Genomic DNA, 22046 nt, shown 5'->3' with positions numbered 1-22046 from the left:
AAGTTCAGACAAACCTCCAACAAATATCTTCCTCATCACTGATCTGAAAACAAACACAAACTGACCTTTGAAGGGACAAACTAAAAATTGTTGGTCTTCCTTTTTTTAAAGAATATTCACATGGAAAGTGACTGCATATAGATCAGGTCCCAATGCGCCACATTCTCATCATAGATAGCGTGTCAGAGAAAACCCCAGCGTTTTGGGAGTTTCTTCAGAATATCCTCCAGAGACCTTTTCAGAGGAAAGATCAACAAAACAGACGAGTCGTAAAAGCTGAAAACATTTACTTGTTCGTTACAGCAGGATGCCTGAAAAATCACACAACAGATTGAGTTTTGCATCTTTTACAGTTTTCTGATTTTGATAGTTAGACAACGAGATGAGATGCTGCTTGTTTTATAAAATCTTTTCTGGATTGATTTATTGATTGTTAGCAGGATGCAGCTGAAGTGAACTCACTGAACAACAAAAACTGTTACCAGCTTTTATCCAGCATTTGTAAAACAAGGGACTGTTGTTTAATGCTACAAAAATAGATTTTTTTTTTTTTTTACAATATGACGTTAAGTCTGACAGCAAGTGACTAAGAAAATCAAACTCTGCTATAAAAAAATGAATGTCCTCATATAAAACTAACCACGTATTCAGCATCAGTGTGGTTAACATGTTAAATTTACTACCACTCAGTCTACGTATATGGTGTGGAATAAAAGACCCAAACAACACTGGGACTGGCATGAAAAGTGGATAAAAAGTGGACTTAAACCAAAGCGTGACCGTGGAGCAAACAGCTGAGAATCTGATAACAAACTGACTTTTTGACACAGCGTCTGAAAGCTCTGGCAAAAACTAGTTCTTGGTAGAGTTTTAAAATGGCACTGACTAGTCTATAATAAACACGAGGAGAGAATAAAGTGCACCGAAGAGTCTGGAACACAAGTTTGAGGTTCTTTTAGGTGATGTGTTCAGGGTCATCGGGAGAGAAAAAGATATGGGGGAAAAAAAAGACATGAGGGAAGAAGACTTTTAAAAACGAAAACATAACAGTATTCACCTTCCACAGGAGTTAAAAAAGCATCCTTACAGTCTGACTGTCTATTTTAAAGGTTAGACATGTACCAAATAACCACAGAGTAAACAATTCATGAAATGTGTTTGGTCCTAGAATAATGTAACAGATCTGGATTAAACAGGTCGACTGATCTGACAATGCAAAGAGCAGCAATGTGCCAAAGTGATCCTCAGACCCTCACACTGGAGTTGAACCATCAGTAAAAAAAAAAAAAGAGAGAGAACAAAAACAAAACACTGACTGGAGAAATGATGCTGAATTATTTTTTTTGAGTCTGTATTAGATTTTTTTTGTGTTGTTGAGAAACTAAAAAAAATCTAATACAGACTCAAAAATAGTTTGCTCTAAGGTCAAATCCAAAAAAAAAAAAACTAAAACCTGCAGCTTCAAGTTTAGGTGTCAAAAGAAAACATTGAATTACCAGTGTTAGAGTCTCTGCTGCACAGTGGATGTAACAACGGAAAATCTTGGGAATCTGTGACAGCAGTGAAGATATGATTTTTGTCTTTGCCTCTCTGTTTTGTACGTCTCCGACAAAACAGAGGATGGAGAGGTGCAGTGTGTGAGTGGGAGAAGAAACAAGTGCTGTAAGAGAAACTGCTGCACGGTGAGTGTCTGAGCGTGTGAGTGTGTGTGGTTTGTTATAGTATTACACAACGTCTCTGAGTGTTCTTCTTGCTCTTCTTGTTGCTGCGGTTGGTCTCCTTGTATCTTCTAATCTCCCGCACTAGTGAGTAGAAAGCCTCCTCCACGCCCTGCAACACATATCAGAAAATTACAAATCTGAAACCTACGTTCATGCACAGAATTTTTATTGTTTAAAGTTTTATTTAAATGCAGCAAACTAAATACAGGCGTTATTTTCCGTGTATCTACCTGTCTGGTTTTGGCGGACGTCTCGACAAATGGCACGCCGTAGCTTCGGGCCAGCTCCTGCGCCTGTCGCGTTTCCACCGTGCGAGTGCTGAGGTCGCTCTTATTCCCCACCAGCACCATGGGAACACTGTCACTGTCCTTCACCCTGTTGATCTGCTCTCTGAGGAGGAAACAAACCCAAACATCAGCATATAAGAAACTGAGCCTTCTGAGTTGAAATTATAGATTCAGATTATTCAAAAGCAGAAACTTGCTTTGAGAAGCATGAAAACGCGTAAACCACATTTGCTGTTTGTCTTGGTTTACTCATGATGACTTCGATACTTCATGTACCTGTAGAGGTGAACATCCTCAAAGGACTTGGTGTTATTGATGGCAAACACACAGAGGAAGCCCTCTCCTGTCCTCATATACTGGTCCCTCATGGCGCTGTACTCCTCCTGACCTGCAGTGTCAAGGATGTCCAGCAGACAGGTCTCTCCATCGATCACCACCTGCTTTCTGTACGAGTCCTGCAACCAGGGAGCGGCATGATTACACAAGCAGCAGAAAAACAGCATGTGCAGAACGTCTGCCAAGAAACCTGACAGTGGATTGCGTCACTTAAATTCCCGTATTCTTCTGATGACTCTGCTGCATCGTGTAGGAACACGACATCGCTGAATAGACTGACAGTAAGAAACTCCAAGTTTATTTTCCCACCTGCACTAAACTTGACTCAACTTACAATGTCTGGAGAGATTTACAGCCAAGATTTTGCTGCTGAGCTGATTTAAACTGGTTCATTTGAAACTAATGAGGGCTTATGGGAGAGCTGTTTGCTTTAGTGGCTTTCAAAGAGGCTTAACTTTGTTCAAATAAACTCTCAGGGGGATCTAGCAGGTTTTCTTGAAGCATATCTGATACAACAGGTATTGGCTTAGTTTGTATTGTAATGTTTAACTTAAAATGTATTTCTCCAAGTGACAGCTGTTAAGTATTTACTTTGTAGCATGATGCCTGTATGCAGAAAACTGCCCTTTGGATTTAGAGTAGTGAGAGGAAAGACCTTTAATGCTTTAAAGGCTGTGTAAGTCCCATTTTTTAGTACCAACAAATGTAAATATGTTACATTTACTGATAAAGAATGCTACAAGCAGCTGTTGCAACACAGCCAAAAGATTTTGGTTTTAACAAACAGCCTCAAACAAGGCCAAAAAGGCTAGACTCCTTGCCTCCAAAAGGATACCCCTGTTTAACTCTGTTATTGGTTAGTCTACTTTATAATGATTTCTGCAAATGCATCATAACTTTTTAAATATGGGACTCTGACTTGTGAGGAAAACTTTGCTATTCCATCGTTTGCAAGTTTTTTTTGTTAAATGTACTTGTTAAGATTTAAAGTTTGTAAGTTTTGGTGTTATGGTGTACTAAAATATCTGTGCACATGAGAAATCGTGCATGTAACAATATTTGCATACAACCTTATGGCCCTTTCTAACATACTAAATATTTAAGGCCAAAAGGGGAGCGGAGCCCTTTTCCTCTGCCTGTTATTCAACGTCTCTAAGGAAGAGTAACATCATATCCTGTGTCATAGTCCACTATCAGGGCAGTGGCTCTTTTTCTTCTCTCACTGTACTTTCACAGGAAATTTTCAGCTACATAACACAGTTCTTGGACCCTGTGTGATAGTTTGTCCCTCACCTCGATGGTTGGATCATATTCATCAACGAAGTGGTTCTGGATGAGCTGGATGGTGAGAGCGCTCTTTCCCACGCCTCCTGCCCCAACCACCACCAGTTTGTATTCGGTCATACCTGCCAATGTTACATCCAGCAGAGAGCCGTGAGTTAACATCCACTAAGAACCAGGTGACAGACAATAAGTCTGAACAGTTCATGTAACAGTCTGCTTCTTCCTCCCCTCGCTGACATGGCGAAGACACTGACCCAGATTTATGGAGACAGCCCTTAAGTCTTCCTGCACAGTGTTCGTCATATTTACCAATGAAAGACTGAAAATGTTGATGTTTATGTGTAGAAACTATTAAAAAGACGTACCTTCCTTTAGATTTGTTACAGTATGAAATAAAAGCTGACTTCACGACTGGATCTGTGGGATTAGCATGCTACATAACGTTAGCCCGGGACGATTTCCTCATTCAAACACCTGTGGAAAAACTTTAATATCCAAGCGTTAACTGTTTTTACAACGTGAGAAACGTTTCTAAAAATGAACGGAAAAGTTTGCTAGTATTTACAAAAATCTAGGTAAATGTTAAGAATAAATAAAAACAGAAAAATACTGCCAGTTCCTATTAAGTCTCCATTGCGATTCATTGAAAGTAGAGCGTTTTCACGTTAATCCCCTCGCTAGACAACCAATTAAACCGCAGCATACAGATAAGCGTCTGAGGGGCCCAATCATATCACAGGTTTGAGTGTTGACCCCGCCCAACTCTAGCAAACCTATCCAATAAGAAACGGGAGCAGACCAACTTGGGCGCGGCTTATTAAAAAAATCACCCAACAGCAGAGGTGAAAAGTAGACATCCACATCAGGGACCAGTGTGCCTTTAACTCCACCTAAAAGAAGCAGTTACAAGGAGAATCTTTCATCCGATTTCAAGAGTAACAATTCGAGGCAAGTGATGCAGTTATTATCGAAGACAACCAATGAAAACTTTGAACTCTTATTTTGAGAAAGAAAGCGGAAGTACAATTGTCATACATAATGAAAACTAGTTAGTAAATTGAGTTCATTTGCTTTTTCCTGCCCAATAAAACTCAAGACAAATCTATACATGTCGCACTCAGACCAATGATAAATGTTTTTTTTTCGCTCTTTTTACAGCTCAAACTGTGGAAATGTATCGAAAAGGTGAATTTATTTGTCGTATCATTTAATTCACATTTTATCGCACTTTGCATTTTGGCCATAACTGACAGTCATGTGTGTGTTGACCGCCATCTAGCGGCTAGAGTTTCGAACTGCAATACTGCATAAAATTGATCAAGATCGCGCAAATCGGGAAAACCCTCACACCATAACTTCCGGTGGCATATTTACAAATAGCACTTACATTTATTTATTTATTTAAACTAAACTGAAGTATTTAAAAGCCTAGATATAGAAGTAATTCTATATTTTTGATTATAAAACTTGTTTAAACAACCATGGACCTCATAAGCCCCAGGGAAAGGGAGGTGGAGCTTGAAAAGTCATAATTTAAGATTTTTTTTTATTTTTTTTTAATGTAACAAGAAATAAAAGTTTACCCTTTTATTGATGCCAATATATGTTTTAAACAGTTGTAATTTAAACAAACAGAGCAGAAAACATGTCCCACCCTCTACTCAGTCATCTTCACTCCCCCTATCTGTGACGACCATGTTTCTCTCTCACTATCCCACTGAGTGCATCTGCTCTCCTATCTAATCTTTGCCTAAAATCACAGAGATAATCCTGCATCCATCTGTCCCAAGAGAAAGACAGAGAAAGACAGAAAAGTGACATTGTGCAGTAATGATGTAAAAAGAAAAAAACTACACTACTATAATGCATCATCATCATACTTGGGCTGTTAAACCCAGATGACATGACTGGACTGAAATAGTGACATCATTATAAATTGCTTGAATTTTATTATTCACAAGGATATCTCACATATACATCTTTTTTACATATAATATTTTCTACACTTTGCATGTTTAAATATGATCAATTCTTTTTTTTTATTTTACACTGATTGCTGCCAAACTTTCCAGCAAGAAGAAGGAGGACAACACTGGAACAGCCATTAACTGAGACAAAGAGATTAAAAACACACTGATACAACACTTATGAAATGAAACTGTTCACAGGATGAATCATTCAAGTCTTTTAAACATTTCACTCAAGACAAAATGTTACATTTTCTTCACCACTTTCTGAAAAAAAAAAATCCCAACACATTTTTAACATTAAACCCTTATCTGACCAAAAAACATTCCAGCAGATCATAATACTCAGACAGTAAGCTCAAGTCCCCAAGACAAATAGAAATGTGTTTGTTTTATAGCTTCTTTAACGGAAAAAGAGCCGTCTGCAAATGTACATTTAAACGTCAGATCATTACTGTGCGGTGTGTTGGCATGAAGAGGGAGTCCAAGCAGAAGGAGCTGTGTTTCTGTGTGTGTGTGACTGTGTGTGTGTGAGTGCATGCACATTTAATACGCGAGTATGCTGGCTCTGTGTTTTGTGCTGTAATGTGCAGATCGTACACTGTGACAGACTCTCCTGTATGAGGATGTCAGAGCACGCTCAGGAGAAGCACATCTGGATTCTGTGCTCTGCCAGCTGTCGGTGCATCAGCGCAGAGGGTGCTGCACTTAAAGGGTGTTAGAGGAAGGGTGTGATGTGACTGTCACAAAACCTTTGGCCACTCCCCCTGATGATATTTACGAAAAGATCCCCCCTTAAAACACTCCATGTGTGTGTTTCACACCTACAGCCATGTAAATAATGAATAGCAAGCCACCACCGCTCTCTGATCAGCGTGCAGGAACACCTGACTGTGCTGCGTCAAATGAGGTGTGTGTGTGAAGGGGGAGAGGGATGGCCCTGCTCATTAAGCATGCTCACTGCACAATGTTTCAGCACCTGCACCCAACACAACAACACACTCACTGTCACACATACAAAACACACACACACACACACACACACACACACACTCGTATACAGACATCTCAATAAGCTCTGACCCACCAACTTGAACATGACTCACATAAGGGTCCTGAAGACGTGGAACCAGCTTCAACAAGGAGGAGAGGAAAGAGGATCAAACACAGAGGAGGACAGAGGGAGGGACACTGAGACAAAGAAGGAGGCAGAAACAGACGCAGAGCACTGTGATGCCAGGGAGAACTGTTGTTCTTCGCTGGTTAAGCAGAGAAACGAAAAGCAACTCTCCTCTTCATTCTGGGCCACCTCTCTAATGGGAGACACACTCACACACACACGCACACACACACATACACACGCACACACATACAGAGTCACCAACATCAGATGATTACTCATGTGACCCATGAGCCAAGCTGGACGTGACCCAGTTAGGTCCAACCCAGGTGAGATCCAGCTAGACACCACATGCAGCTGTGTGTATATACAGATACTACTGCATATATTCAATCACACACACACACACACACACACACACACACACACACACGCACTGTATCGTATCTCTTACCATTTGACCGATATAAAATCTCAGCACTTTTCTCCTCTATAAATGAATAGTTTACATGTTGAATAGAACATGCAAACACTCTAAACGACGCACTTTAAATCTTGTTTTAGAGCCTCAAAAAAAGAAACTAAAACTAGGTAAATACCTGAAAATGTGTGCGTTTAATGTGAGAGTTAATTCATATAATGACCAGTATTTCAGATGTTTCAACAGTGAAGACTACGAGCTGATTAAAAGACAAAGCTGTGGATCAGACATAAAAATTTAAATACAGCACAAGTGCTCGTGGCTGTAAGCGCTGCTGTAAAAGCAAAAGTACTGACACACACACACACACGCACATCTGAACACACACTCTCCTCAGTGATGATGTTGTGGAAACTGAGCTCCTGACCAATCACAACAGAGCTCAAGAGCCGACAGAAGGAAGTGTAAATCTAGTTTTTGTAGTGAATCCTGTTTGTGTTAGTGTATATAAAGTTCTTCTGTACACACATGCACATGTGCACACACACACACACACACACACACACACACACACACACACACACACACACACGCACACACACACACACACACAGAATGGGATGAATCAGATCCAGACTTCTGATCTGTGCACTGTGAGGTTTTTAAGACAGCACACAGCAGGTCCGCCCAGTACAGCAGACGCTCCCTCCCCTAATGAACTCTTCTTTTCTTCTTTATCTTGGCATTTTATACTTGCTCCTCCTCACTCCTCTATGTTAGCTCCCTCTCCTTTTCTCCTCCGTACATGTAGGAGTTGTATCCAGGTGGTTGAACATACTCCTCAGACTTATCCCAGTCCGACACCCATCCAGCACCGCCTCCTCCCCCTCCTCCTCCTCCATTCGATCCCACTCCCTGCTGTTGGCTCATGGCTCCGTACTGCCCGCCTCCGCGGTAGAGCTCCTCTGTCTCATTGGCCAGTTCATCCTCTCCGATGATGCCGCACTTCTCCTCGCTGGTGTCTTCTATGTCGGCCCACGGCTGCTTCTCTCCTGATGCAAAGAGTCCTGACAGGGGAAAACACAATCGGTGTTTAGACTGAGGTCTGCACTCTCCTCTAAAACATGACTCCAGGTCAGAGCTTACCGTAGAAGATCACTCCTCCGTAATGAACCACAGAAGCTATGAGAAAGACGCCCTGCCACTCCTCCCGTGTCTGAAATGCAGACAGAAGTCATTCATCAATTTACCTCAAACTTTTGTACAGACATTTAAGAAGTTATGTTCTGTTTTTGAACAGGTGAATGTGTTTTACCTTGTGTTTGGTCATGGCTCCCACTATAAGAGGACAAACCATCCCAGATAATGTTCCTACTCCGTTTGAGATGCCCATCAGTATGCTGGCGTATCGAGGGGCGATGTCTAAGTGATTGACGTTAAACCCTGTGTGAAAGAACAAAATCAGCCCAAAACTACCTTTGTTTTTTTTAGGCAGGGGATTGGATACCTGAAAATTCATTTGGGGGGGAATATTCCAGAGGTATTCTATTTTACTCATCAGGCTGATTTCTTCTTCTACTTCGCTCACCTGAGATTGCAAATCCACTGAAACCCACAGCCAGCACCAAGAAAGAAATGGCGACACCTTTAGTGTGAGAATATCCTACCACCAAAAGGAGCGTGGCCTCCATCCCGAAACCTGAAACACGCCCAGGAAAATAAACCATGAAAATAATGTCAGTGAGAGAAACTGTCCCTATGAGATCTTTTCTGGGGATGTACTTTAACAAACTCTGATTTAGCTTTTATGTAGTTCTAAAATACGAATCTGTTTGCAGCATTTTAAACGCACTGAAACATGTTCAGAAAAAGATGCAAACATTTGTTGAATTTCAGAAAACCTTTAAAATATCTTATTTTTTGAGATGCCTGTCTTTCATATAAAAATACAGATGCAGAAGTATCAGTTAGTAAACACAACATTCAAACTGAGCTCCTCCTCCTTGGCTCAGTGCCAGCAGCAGCACACACCCACTGCCTCAGACCGTGATTACGTGAACACACTCACTAGTCCAGCAACCACCTGCAGCATCGCATCTCGAGGATGAGACCAGAGAGCCATGCACCGGACCTGGCATGTTAGCCCAAGCTAATCATGGGTATTTGACGCGTACCAACTCAGGTTGCTCTTTGCCCTGTACTGCTGAGTGAAAGTCGAGATAAGCTTCATGAAGTTTGGGAAAAAGTTTTATTTGTCTGGGGTTTTGTTTTACTTTGGTTGTGTCATTCTGCCTCTATGCTACATCCACTATTGTAGCTGCCCTGATTAGCTTTCACTCACCATCATCAACATGAAAACTCACTTGCACTTTGGGCGCTCTGTGATTGACTGATGTAACCACGCCTACTCCCCACCCAAAGACGTCCCAATCATCAACATACAGGCAGGAGAGGGGGTTGAGGCAGACACTGACACTGATTAACATGGATAGAGGCTTAGAAAAAATGATGATTTCGCAGGATTATTCCTGTAAAAGTTGACTTTATTTTTTTTAGGAAAATCCTGGAGACAATCCTGGAGACTCTACCTTTAGGCTTCACTAATTGAGAGCTATCCCTATTAGATTCATCCCTTGCACATGCGCAGTCCTGAAGATTTCTTTTGCTACACTGTAAACGCACAGTGACCTCTCTTAGGTCTTAGGTCCATACAATTGATAAATGATACCTGCGTGACCCAGGAGCTGACCTCATTCTTCCTTCACCTTATCTTAAGAGGACTCCAACATGAAGAATTGACTTAATCACACCTTCTAGTCCTACAGTCCACCATGGGCTGCCTCCACCTTTCAGACCATCATGGCCTGTGCAAGGCATGGATCATGTCAGCTTGGCCAGCACCACCTGGGCTGTTTCCAGGGGCAGTGAAATGCTGGAGTTTCCTCCATCTTGGAGCTGGAGCGAGAGTTGGGTGGCAATTGGGCAGGTCACAGCATTTGGGTTTGTTTGCTGGTGTTGATGTTAAATACTTGTATAAAGCTAATGACCTCAGGTGTGATGACCACACTGGTTTTGCCCTTAATCCAACTGTGTTAACTCTAGGGATGGGTACCTTTCACATTTGAAATGATGCGGTACCAATGCCAGGCAAACGGTATCAGTACTCAACGATACCAACTTTCGGTACCTTTTTGTGTTTATGTGGCAAAAAAAATATTAATTTGTTAAATAATAAAATGTATTCAATTTAACATTTTTATTCCTTAATATATAACCTTGTAATGCTGTGTTCATGTCCAGCATGGAAAATCGACTACTCTTCCACTCCCTCCCAGTCACAAGGATGCATTTAGGTACCTAAACATGGTACCTTTTGATTTTATGTAAATTGATACCTGGTACTGTTGACAGAATTTGGTTGGTACCAATAAAAGTACCTAATTCTGTTCCAATCCCAGTTACTCAGAGTGGGTGAAGCCTATAACATGACTTAGAACACTTGTTGCGTATTGTAACCCTAGAGTTCAGGTTAGAGGCACAGCAATGCGAAAGAAATTTTCAGCACTACACATGTGGAAGGTATAAATCCACTAGTGATCGCTCTTAAGGGGCGAAGCCTTGATTTATAATGTCTGGGGTTATGATACAATATCAACTTTTTAAGATCTGCAATTTTTATTTAACCTTTATTTTTTAACCAGATTTTTAAAAAATAACCAGTGAGATCAACATCTCTTTCACAACAGTGACCTGGCAAACAGGTCAGCAGCACATGTCACAAAAAAATATATTGAGTAGTGGCAATATACAATAAGTTTGAAGACACATATTTTTGTGTGAGGGTCTGCCTAAAGAGCTGCTGCGTCCCTTGTCATGTGAGTCTTTTGGAAGTGTTTGTGTATACGTGTAAAAGGTGGGTCCCCCAGGTTGATGACATTTGCAGGTGCCGCCGACAGAGAAGTCTTTTGATGTGATTGGTGCACAGTGACAAACACGTGGCTAGCCAATCAGAGAAGAGCACCCTGCAAATCAGCTGAAGAGCCTGCTGAGTGTGTCAGTCAGCAGCAGCTGCCTGAGATAGAGCTTTACTCAGCTGTGTTTAGAGACTCCTGATTGAGTTTGTTCACGTAGCAGTTAAAGCACAGAGGTATCACTGAATGTGAAATTGCCAGAAACAGTAGTTGATTTTTTTCCCTTTTGTCTTTTCATTAGTTCTCCAACCATCACTCTTTTCTGCTCAACAGACTCACCGCCACAGTTCATCATCTTCCTCACGTTGGTGGTGGACATCAGGTTGTGGGTCCTCAAGTAGTCCGCCAACTGGCCTCCAATAGGCACGATGATTGTCATGACCAGGTGAGGCAAAGCTGACACTATCCCCACCTGAAAAAGGAGGAAAGCAGAGAGAGTCTTAGTGTGAGTAGGAGAACCAAAGTGTCAAGATGTGAAATGCTCTTTCATTACATGACTTTGAACTACCTTTTGCTTGGTTTCAAACAATATGCTGCACTGTAAAGACTTTGATTCTCTTGACTTTAAATTAAAAAAAGATGCGACAGAGGAGATAAAACCTCACCTTGCTTATCTCAAATCCAAAGACTTCCTCGAAGTAGGCTGGCTGGCTGATGAGCAGCAGGTAGAAGGTCCAGCTCCTGCAGAAGTTGGCTACGATGATGGCATAGACCGGCATGGAGGTGAAGAAGTGTCTCCATGGGGTTTTAAATTTCTGCAACCAAAAAGAGCAAGACAGTTACTCAATATTTAAATTATGTTATATTCAAGTTATATTTGTGTGACAGAGAAAATCGAGGCACATACTTGGAGAGGATTCATGAATGCCGCAGATTCTCCGATTGCATCTTCAATGTACTTCCTCTCCTCAGGTGTGATTGTAGGGTGGGCTGCAGGACTCTCATAAGACACCAGGATCCAAAACATGTACCAGAATATCCCAAAACTGCCTGGGAGAGGAGGAGATGGACAGGGGTTGAGAAAACTTTACATTTAATATCTTTCAGTCTTTGAGAAAAAGGCCAAAACTTCCCACTCAGACATTTACACTTAATTTTTTGGGAAAAGAAAATACTTGTGCGTTGATTTTAAATTATTTGCTTGTTAGTTGTTCTAACTTGTGCTATGATAATAGAGATACTAACCATAGACATAGAATACTGAAGGCCACCCAGTGTATTGCACCAGTATCCCAGCTAGAGGCATGGCCACCACTGCCCCAGCATAGGATCCTAAGACGGTGTCAAACATGAGAGTGAACAATTGTGAATAAACTGCATTAATATGTCTCCCCCCAAAAAAAACATTTTTCCATGCTGACACAAACAGAACTTCACCAGGAGATGATATCTGCTCATATTGAGTTTTTGGGAAATGTGAAACTTTACCACAAAAGGCTGTTGTGGCTAATCGACTTCTCTCCAGAGGAGGTGCCCATTTGGCCCAGATCCCGTGGCAGGCTGGGTACGATACACCCTAAAAGACACAAAATAGTCAGGGTAAAAAAAAAAAGAAGTAATGTATGCGTGAAGCAGATGTCTGCAGCCACATGTGCATACGGACACATACTGTACCTCAACAAGGCCCTGGCATATCCTGACCAGGATGACACAGCTGTAATGGCAGCGAGCAGCAGATGGAATCAGCATGTTGAGGGTGGATGTGGCCACGATGGCAAAGCCAAACACTCTTTGACACAAAAACAAAGGGCAGAATGGAGAGTCATGGTCATGGTTTTTCGTGACTGGAGTTGCTTGATGTGTAAAATCTGATAACGACTTTTTTTGTTTTCAGAATATTTGAGTGGGAAGATGTGGCTCCATGCTTAAGAAAGGAATACGAGCATGACTTAAAGTTTCTAGCAAGGCCTTTATTTAAGGAGAATATAGAAATTGTATAACATTCACCTGTTGGCTGCAAATTTTTGACATATAAAGCCACCCGGGATCTGTGTGACGATGTAGCCCCAAAAGAAGGAGCCGTGGATCATCCCCACCGTCTCTGGGTCCCAGGTGAACTGTGCAGCCTGCAGAGAGGACAGAACGTAGGAGAATATCCAGAGAGTCACTGTTTATTTTTCAGAAGGCGGAACTTAATGTGTGCCCTACCAAACATAATACCAGTTGGATACAAAAATAATTCTGGTTTCAGTTTGACGTGCGGATTTGGCATATTTGTAGGTACAAAGAAAAGGTTAGAAGACGTTTTAACACAAAGCTGGCCAAAAATGCTGCTTGTCACCAACACTTTCGTCCGACTTTAATGTTATACTCCCTTTCAGCAGACTGTCTGCTACAATTTGCCGTTAGTTGCAGGTTTGTACGATAATTTGTTTCCTGACAGTGTTGAAAATTATGATGACCCAGTACATACTTCATATTCTGGATCTTAGTATCCAGAATATTGCCAGAGTCTGAATGGTACTTTAACATCTGTCAGAAATTATGGTGACCTTGTCTTGTATTGTTTTGCAAAGCAGTACGACCATTTATGGTGGAGTTATATACACATATGGTGAAAACAGCCCTATGTCATAATGATAAAGAATCCTTTAAAAAAATCCTGGATCCAGACGGTAATCCGGATTACGTTTAAAATTTAATCACTTCTTCCTTATCCTGTTTTGAACATTAACTGAAAATTTCATGAAGATCCATTTGTTAGTTTTTGAGTTATGTTGTTCACAGACACACAGACAAACTCTCCAAAAAGCATAACCTCCTTGGTGGAGGTAAAAAAAAGAATATAAGCTTACTCTGAACCATTTATAAGAATTTTAATCATATATGTGATGCTATCAGCTTTTGTTACTCACCACCAGTACTTCCTTGTTGCCTCTGTACACAGTGTGGTCGTTCACCATGCTCACGATGGCCACGCCTAGGTTGCACCTGATGCCGAAGGAGATGCAGAACCCCAGGCCAGACAGGATGGCGATGATGTAGCGCCTCGGCAGGCCAAAGCAGGTGCAGTCCACCACCGGCAGCTCCTTCTCCTCCACCAGCTCGGGGCGGCCCTCGGCTGATAACTCGATGGTTTCTCCATTGGCCTGTCGTTTCTCGATCAGCCTGAAAGGAGGCAGAGACGGAGGTCCTGAGACTTTCAGGGACACTGGAGGTAATCATTGTTGCTTTAGAGGAAAGCCTCTGCTACAGTTTAGAAGATTAGAGCGCACAGAGGTCTGAGTTCTTTATTGGTGTCAGCTTGAGGCTCTGGATCCTTTGTTTTTAGCTGATTTTTGACTACAGGTCTACAAAAGGCAAACGCAAAAAAGGTAACCCTCTTTTTACATTATCTGCAGCGATGAATACAACACAACTGCCTGGGTATCTCTGTGGGCAGAAGTTTACTTTTTTAAGCTTTTGATTGGAGATTTGATATTTTAGTGGGTTAAACATTACATATTAGGCCTATAGCATCAATAATAAAGTTTTTCCTGGATGCATTTTTTTTCCTGTATAGACTTTAAAATTGTCTCCTTTTCATGTACTTTCTTTTTTTGCGTGTGCACACACACACACACACCTAGTATGGCCATGCAGACCACATGCTCCATGTTGGGGTCGTGTCTGACTAAGTGTGTCTCAGCGGGTGGAAGCAGCTGTCACTAGTAGAGGAGCACATTTCCATGGCGTCCACTTCTTCACAATGCCATGTTGGCTGGTTCAAGTGTCTACATTTATTTTAATAACTACACATAGACACAAATTCTTGATCTAAAGAATGTAACAAATGACAGTTGTCAGTATTTAAAGTATTGTTTCTCAAAAGCATCCATTCTCTTTATGTTTTATTGTTGGACCCTGCGCTCCTTTTAAAATCTTTTAATTAACGATCATTTTGTCTGATTCTTTATTCTCCAGGCTGTTACTCACTTTTTCCAAGTCTGTTCCTGTAAAATGACTAATGCTTCTCTTTTCCTCAGGAGTCAAACAGAGAAGTGAGGAGAGCAGCCATCTGTGTATCATAACCTCCGTACTCTTAACAACACACACCCTCTCTCTGTCACACACACACACGAACAGCATGCATATGGCAGGCAGTGCACACTCTCTGCAGACACATTTTATTCTCAGGGTAATGCAGACACACATCCTCTGAACACTCTTGGTGTTCAACGTAAAAAAGCCCAATCATGACAGGGATTTCTTTCACGTCTGCTTCCTCAAAGAGAGATATGACTTCTCTAAGTCCAGAAATCAAAGGTTTACAGCCCTGAATGCTGCTCTCTTCTCTGAGCAAGCATTCAACACACTCTGCCTCTCCTGGGTGGTGGGCTCTCAGCACACTAGAGCTCAGAGATAACTTATTCACGCACGCTAACACAAGACAAGTCAGACTCTGACACTGCTTAATTATTTAAGTGTTTTTGGGTGGGATGAATTATTCACTTTAGCTTTTACACCATATTCTGTCAGTATCTATCTATCTGCTCGCCTGCATGTCTGCCTCTGCATCTATACCCTCTGTTTCTATAATGTGAACATGGATTTCTCTCCCTCCCCCATTTCATACAAAGTAGAATCTGCATAATCTCTGTCCACACACATCCCAGTATACAGAACAGATAAAAGACAACCAGGTTTTATATCCTTAAATTGTGCTTTGAATCCTTGTTCAATATTTTTTAATGCAAAGTTAAACACATACGACAACAGTAAAGTAATACTTTGTTAAGCAACATTTTAGAATTTATCAGAGATTACAGCGGCTGCATCCTCTCTCTCATGCTCTCTGACTCTCCCTCTTAATCTGTCACAACATTCAGATTAGGATTACAAAAATGATTTACTTCCGGAAATGAATATGGGAGGGAAGACTCGTGCAGGGCGTGGCTCTGGAGGCCTCTCCTTCCATCACGACACTCTCCCTGAGTTTATGTCAGCGCTTTTTTCTGTGTATTTGATTCAGATCAGGTTGGTTTCTAAAGGTTTAATGGTTTAAAAAAAGAAAGAAAACATTTCTGTGGATTTATTTGAAAAGGTTTTACGTTTTCACAGAATTAACCAGTTTTGCTGAGAGTGTGGTGTTAAAGAATTGACTGTCTGAGCCTCTGTTGTTACTGTTTTAGCTGCAGCACATCCAGGAACATGATCCATATTTAATAGAAAGTACACTGGCCTCCAGACATGCAGTGAGTGCACCACAGTGCAGAAAAAGGAAGGAAGCAGCTCCAAAGTCTGTTCTTTAAAAAAAACATCTGATCACGAAAACTGATGCGACACACAGTGTGTGCATTGTTTTCTGTCTGTATGAAACAAATGTGCTGACATTCCCTCTGAGAGGAATCTGTATCTGACTTCACCGTGAGTGCAGGGTGCATGAGGATCCTCATTAAAACTCACAACAGATTGCAGCCTGACACCTTCACATACGCTACCAGCTAACGAGGCTAGCCCACAGCAGAAATTACTGTTAACTACAGATGCTGCCCACTGAAGGGCAACCTGACCCACATGTGTGAGCGTTTGTCTCAGAATAGCTCAGGGTCTCCCTGTCTCATTTTGATGTTGTGGTTTACTTTTAGTCACCAAACTGAAGCAGTAATTCGAGATGAGAGTTTTGTGGTGTGTTTATGTGTCAGTCAGTACAAGTATGACACACACAGCCACCGCTTTGTCCCAGGACGTTACCCTTCGCGTGAGGCTCACAGCTTCCAGAGCTTCCTCCCACCTGATTGGTCTCAGCTGGCAAACGATTAATGAGCGAGAGAGCGCGGGCAGGCAGGAGAGCCATGACCTCGGGCTCTCTGAAATATCATAATTACAACATTTACAGGCTCAGCGGAGACTCAGTGACACTCACACCTCAAACTGAGATCAGAGCCGAGCTTCTCACCTGAGCACGAGACGCAAAGTTCAACCTGCAACATAAAACCTTTCAGGACACAACTCCAACAAAAAACACCAAACCTTAGATTCAAGAAAAAATTAGACTAAGCTAACTTTAATATAAGTGGATGAATAAATTCAAGTATGGAACAAAATGTAAAGTTTTAGTAAATTCTTACTGATTCTCAGCTTGTAAATACATTTTTCACCCTTAAATGCAAAAAAAAATTCTCATCTAGATGAAAAACTAATAATATAATACTGTTTTTTTTTTTTCTGGGATTTTCCCTGAGTAAGATGATGATCACATGCTGTATTGATTGACCAATCAAAACCACTGAATATAGCTGAGCACTTATGTGCATCCTCCAGGTTCTTGTTCCAAAGTCAAAGACTTAAAACAGGAAACTAAACAAGTAATATACCTATTTCTTTAACCCACTGGCACATTTTTTCACTCTTTACAAGAATTATAGGCAACACTTTTGTCTCAAATATCTTGAAATAAGACATTTTTGGGACTTTTAATTGAATTTAGCTCATTTTAGGTCTTAAAAGACAATTCTTACTGAATGTAAGACCTTGTCTTTGATTTTAGCCCACAGTCTACACAGTTACTAGTTTTCTATTTCTGGGTGTATTTGATCATAGCTCACCAAGGGGCAACATCCTGTTAGTAAGAATGAAGTTCATGAGGAAGTGCTAAAAGTTGCTGTTCATCGAGAGCCCGCTTGAGGTTGGCTGCAGAAAGACGTTTGATTGTCCAATCAGAGACACAGCTCAGGTCACGTGACTGACAAGCCCCCTGTAGCTGTTTGAAATGAAACTTACAGCCGGCGTACTAATGAATGTGGCTGCGTCCGCGGATTGACAGACCGAGGATGTCGCGGAGCCTGCATCCATGTTTTATACTGTCTATGTATTTCACTTGAAAATATTTTTTTCCATTTTTTTCATCAACTGACAGGACATTTAACCCCTCACACGGCTAAATGGTCAGAAATTGAATGTTGTTTGTTTTGTCTTGAAGTAATTTTCCCTCCAACATCTCAGATAACGCAGCGCCTGGCACGTGCTGGTTGGCGACCTGGGACCTTTGTTACCCTGTATATTAAATTCACCAATTCACAGAGCGCTCTGTGTAATCCTCTCATAAGAGGATGATAGAGACTGAGTGAGGGAGACAGCCATGGAGGTTTGACAGTAAATTATTATATAACACCAGGCGCCCTGCTGGTTATTTGTCCACATGTGTGCTGGATTTATCCTTCATTGTGCTTCAAGTAAACCCCTGAGCTTTTCTTTCCTCATGTCAGCGCAGAAACCACCACTCTGTAATTGTCGCTCAGTTGTTTGGAAATTTGTGCAGCAGACTGAAGTGGGATTTTAATTTCTGAAATGGAGTTTCAGCACCTAGTTTGTAATTTGGATAGTGGTGTCTCCCCCCCTTCCTCTACGAGCAGTTCACTCTCCCTGAAGAGAACAGATTGGGTCTCGGTGGGACTGTGTCACCCAGGGAGACACCCTCCTCCCCATCCTGTCACACTGTTTTTTTCTCTCTCCTGTAGACACACACAAACAGAGACACACACACTCTGCCACAATGTTCAAACATCCACTTGTGTGACCTTCACAGTCACTTAGCATACTACTCCCTTAACTCCATTATAAACACACGCACACTTCTTTTTATTCTTTATATCAGTAACAATGAGCTGGCTCCTGATCTTCATTAGCTGTAAATAAAATTCTTTCATTTGTCTCAAACTCTACAATTCATGGGAAAAAAATTGAAGTAATCAAACAGTTTTACAAACATGGCCTTTTGTGTATTTTCCACACAGCCTCTCTACCACTGTCAGCTCCTGGATTCATGAGTGATGTTTTTACGCATCAACTCCAATGGCTGCCTGCAGATTAGCCATCTTTACGCTTCACATCCAGTCCAGCACCTCTATGTTATCCCTGCCATGATCACAATGTTTATACTGTAATCATCACGACCCCTGAGCTCATGTGAGGTAGCCATGTGAGAGCTGTTATTTTTCCATTTCATCTGAAAACTACTCTTTCTCTCATCGACTGCAAAGATTCAGCTTTCCAAAAATATACCCAAGGAAACCCCTCTGATTGTGCACATGGACAGAGAAATGAAGCCAAGTAAGCAAAGCTGCTCCGCCCCTGAGAGCGTTTAAGAATTCATGCCCAGAGTAGTGACATATATTATACAACACCTGGCAGTTATTTTCAAATTAACGGGGAAACATATGCAATTTAATATTTTGAAGAAGGTTCTGCAGCAGTTGCAAAACTAAGAATCGCATAAAGATGAGGTCCATCCTCTCTGAACCTCATGTGAATGTTTGATTGGGAACACTTTCCAGCACATTACTTTTAAAAGCAGTCATAAAGGTGATAAGGAGACAGCTGTGGTGTGATTATATTAGATGAAAGGCAGTGGAGGAGTTCCTTGGTTTAAGGAGAGGAATAGATGATGTTTATTGTTAAATGTTAAAGTTGGAAAAGTGAGAGTCGAGTGTGCACTTGACCTTACAGTGCCGGGGCTTATGCTTACCTAGTGGAGTTTAATATAGAAACAGGAGATGCATTCTGATGGAGAAAACGTTTAAATAATAGATGAACTTCTGGCTGCTTTCATCAGGAGGGATTTTGTCTGTGAGGTGGTGAGATTGCACACAAGCAACTACTCACGGTGCAGGGTGGTCCCGGGCTCAAGATGTGGTGTTTTCATAAAAAATCTCACCTTTTCTTGCAGATCATGCTTTACACTGTGAGAACATGCAACCAGAGTTCAGGGGCTTAGCCGAGGAAACGCCCACTAAAACCCATCTGGATCTTAAACATCACAGAATCAGCCGTGTCTGTGCACACGCATGGCACACGACCAGCAAGAGAGAAAAAGCCTGAGATTTGCATGTCTGTTAATCTGGGAGACCTTGATAGGCTGACACTTGTCTGCACTGGTATCTCAATGGATGGATGGATGAGAGGATGGAGGCAGGATGGAGGAGGAGGAGGAGGAGGAGGGAGCGGCTGGAGGAAGTGACATGGGCCGGGATGGAGAGAGTGGGAGGGGAGAGTTTAGGGATTTGCGTGGCTCGACAGCTGGACTGAAAAACAGGCTATTTCAGGACGGGATTTATACGTTTGGTTGCTACCTCAAATCCTGAGAGAGTAAAGCTTAAAGCGATGGTTATTGCATGAGGTTCTATCAGTGTCTTTAATCTCTCCTTTTCTACTGAAATATTGCCAACACACCAAGCTCTGCTGCAACTTTTCACTGATAATTAATTTAGATACATCAAAACCTTAGAAAACCAAAAAGGTTCGGCTGCAGACTCTAGGTAATATTTACAGATTTCTTTTATTTACTTTGATTATTTCCCAATAAAATAAAAACCTTTTTTTCTGTTCAATCTTTTCCCACATTAGACAGGAAATTGATAGAAGGAAATCTGAGAGCTAAAAGCCAGAGAACTAAATGTTTGTCTTTTAACTGAAAGGATTAACGGATATCCAAGAGTTGCTTCATCAGTCAAAGGAAAAATAACTTCATACAGATGTTAAGTATGGAGGATCATGCCATCCCGTTTATCATTTTTAGGTTTATATCAGGTACACATATAGTATCAAACCTGTAATATGAAACCATAGTCACAGTGTGCTGATATTTTTGTCACATTTAATGATTAATCTGTTTCAAGTATCTTCTCCATTAAAAACAAAAAAACCCTCAAAAGTTAAAGGGATGGATGGATAGATGGATGAATGGATGGATGAATGGATGGATGGATACATGGATACATGGATACATGGATACATACTTTCGACTTTGGTTGAATCTGCTCCGCGCTCTCACTCAGCCAGGCCGTGCCAATAACGCACGGATCCATTATGTAACCACACTTTCTCCTCGTCTCAAACATCAATGCTGTGAATCCACTTTGAGCCGGGCCAACTCTTTCAAGCATCAGCCAAAGTATCTTTTATTAATCTAAAAAAAGACGTTTACGCAAGAAAGCATCAAACCAAAACCTCTCTTTAGTGCACACGCACTCTATGCACTTTTCACTTTCGGATTATAAATGTTCATACTGGGCTCTAACTGTGGTATTCCGTGCTATTGTTCTCTAAAACACACTCAAGACGAATGAAATAAGCTTTTTAAAGCACTTCTGTCATTTCATTCATCTTTATGAACGATGCGCAAAGCTGCACCTTTATTGCTTCCTCCATTATGTTTGCGGCACAAACTCAACATGCACTTAAAGATAAAAGAAAAAAATCAATAATTAGAAAACTTTTTCTGGATTTGATAGTAAAAGTAAGGACGGCAGATGGGACTCCATACCAGAATGAACGTTTCTGCCCCTTACATCAGAAACTATCCTCTGGAAACGCGTGAATCAGGAAAAAGTCAGGAGCACAGTGGTGGATATTTGAAAAAGCTGTACCTGTTAATTTTCCCCAGAGTTTTGGCCGCCGACGCCTTAAACCTGTCTGGTCGGATCTCCATCCTTGCAGTTTCTTGACCCGGCCGGTGTGCTTATGTCCCGCGCGCCCTACCGTCCTGCCCGAGCGCGCGCCTCCCTCTCCCCCTCTGTTCGCTCTGTCGCGCGCACAGACAGGCCACAGGAAGTGCAGGCCTTTCCCATTTACTTATACGGATTACGTTCATCTCTGTTTGGAACGGATGGATTTCACTGCATGATTGAAATTACTGGCAAGTTATGTGCAAACCTTTTGTAAAATTATTATTACAACATTTACTGACAGAGGCAGTGAAACCCAGGCGGTCTGAGCCAGATTACACAGATCATACAAATGACTTTTCTGTTCTGGATACAAGGGCAGGTCAATTTTTGTTTATTGTCAGCCACCCTGTCCTATTTTAACAATGTTTTTCTTTTTATCTAAAGGCTTTGGTGAGGAACTTTTGGGTTATGATTAATTTGGTGCCCCCTGTGGCTAAAGAGGTATATCTCATAGCGTGCAGAGCTTTACCTTTTACAGTCAAACTATCAGTACATCTATATTGTAAATTTAA

At 41.5% G+C, this 22046-nt stretch overlaps 2 protein-coding genes across 2 annotated transcripts; both read right to left on the bottom strand.

Moving 5' to 3' along the window:
• Positions 1 to 104: 104 nt before the first annotated feature.
• LOC141809809 (GTPase KRas) lies at positions 105 to 4329 on the bottom strand. Its single transcript, XM_074697005.1, has 5 exons — positions 3994 to 4329; positions 3638 to 3750; positions 2285 to 2463; positions 1952 to 2111; positions 105 to 1830 (listed from the first exon to the last, which is right to left on the bottom strand). The coding sequence occupies exons 2-5, from the start codon at positions 3746 to 3748 to the stop codon at positions 1717 to 1719; spliced, it is 564 nt and encodes a 187-aa protein (XP_074553106.1). The 5' UTR covers positions 3749 to 3750; positions 3994 to 4329; the 3' UTR covers positions 105 to 1716.
• A 917-nt stretch (positions 4330 to 5246) lies between these two features.
• On the bottom strand, positions 5247 to 21593 carry slc17a7a (solute carrier family 17 member 7a). Its single transcript, XM_074697004.1, has 13 exons — positions 21454 to 21593; positions 13963 to 14215; positions 13055 to 13173; positions 12722 to 12836; positions 12536 to 12623; positions 12293 to 12379; positions 11955 to 12097; positions 11713 to 11862; positions 11387 to 11519; positions 8725 to 8835; positions 8452 to 8579; positions 8283 to 8352; positions 5247 to 8203 (listed from the first exon to the last, which is right to left on the bottom strand). The coding sequence occupies exons 1-13, from the start codon at positions 21513 to 21515 to the stop codon at positions 7908 to 7910; spliced, it is 1755 nt and encodes a 584-aa protein (XP_074553105.1). The 5' UTR covers positions 21516 to 21593; the 3' UTR covers positions 5247 to 7907.
• Positions 21594 to 22046: the final 453 nt, after the last annotated feature.

The sequence above is a fragment of the Halichoeres trimaculatus genome, unplaced genomic scaffold, assembly GCF_033239565.1.
Source record: "Halichoeres trimaculatus isolate MK-OKI-2021-1 unplaced genomic scaffold, fHalTri1.1 fHalTri1_scaffold_20, whole genome shotgun sequence".
Classification (NCBI taxonomy): Eukaryota; Metazoa; Chordata; class Actinopteri; order Labriformes; family Labridae; genus Halichoeres; species Halichoeres trimaculatus.
The sequence above is the reverse complement of the archived record's forward strand: the minus strand, read 5'-3'. Positions and strand labels throughout refer to the sequence as shown.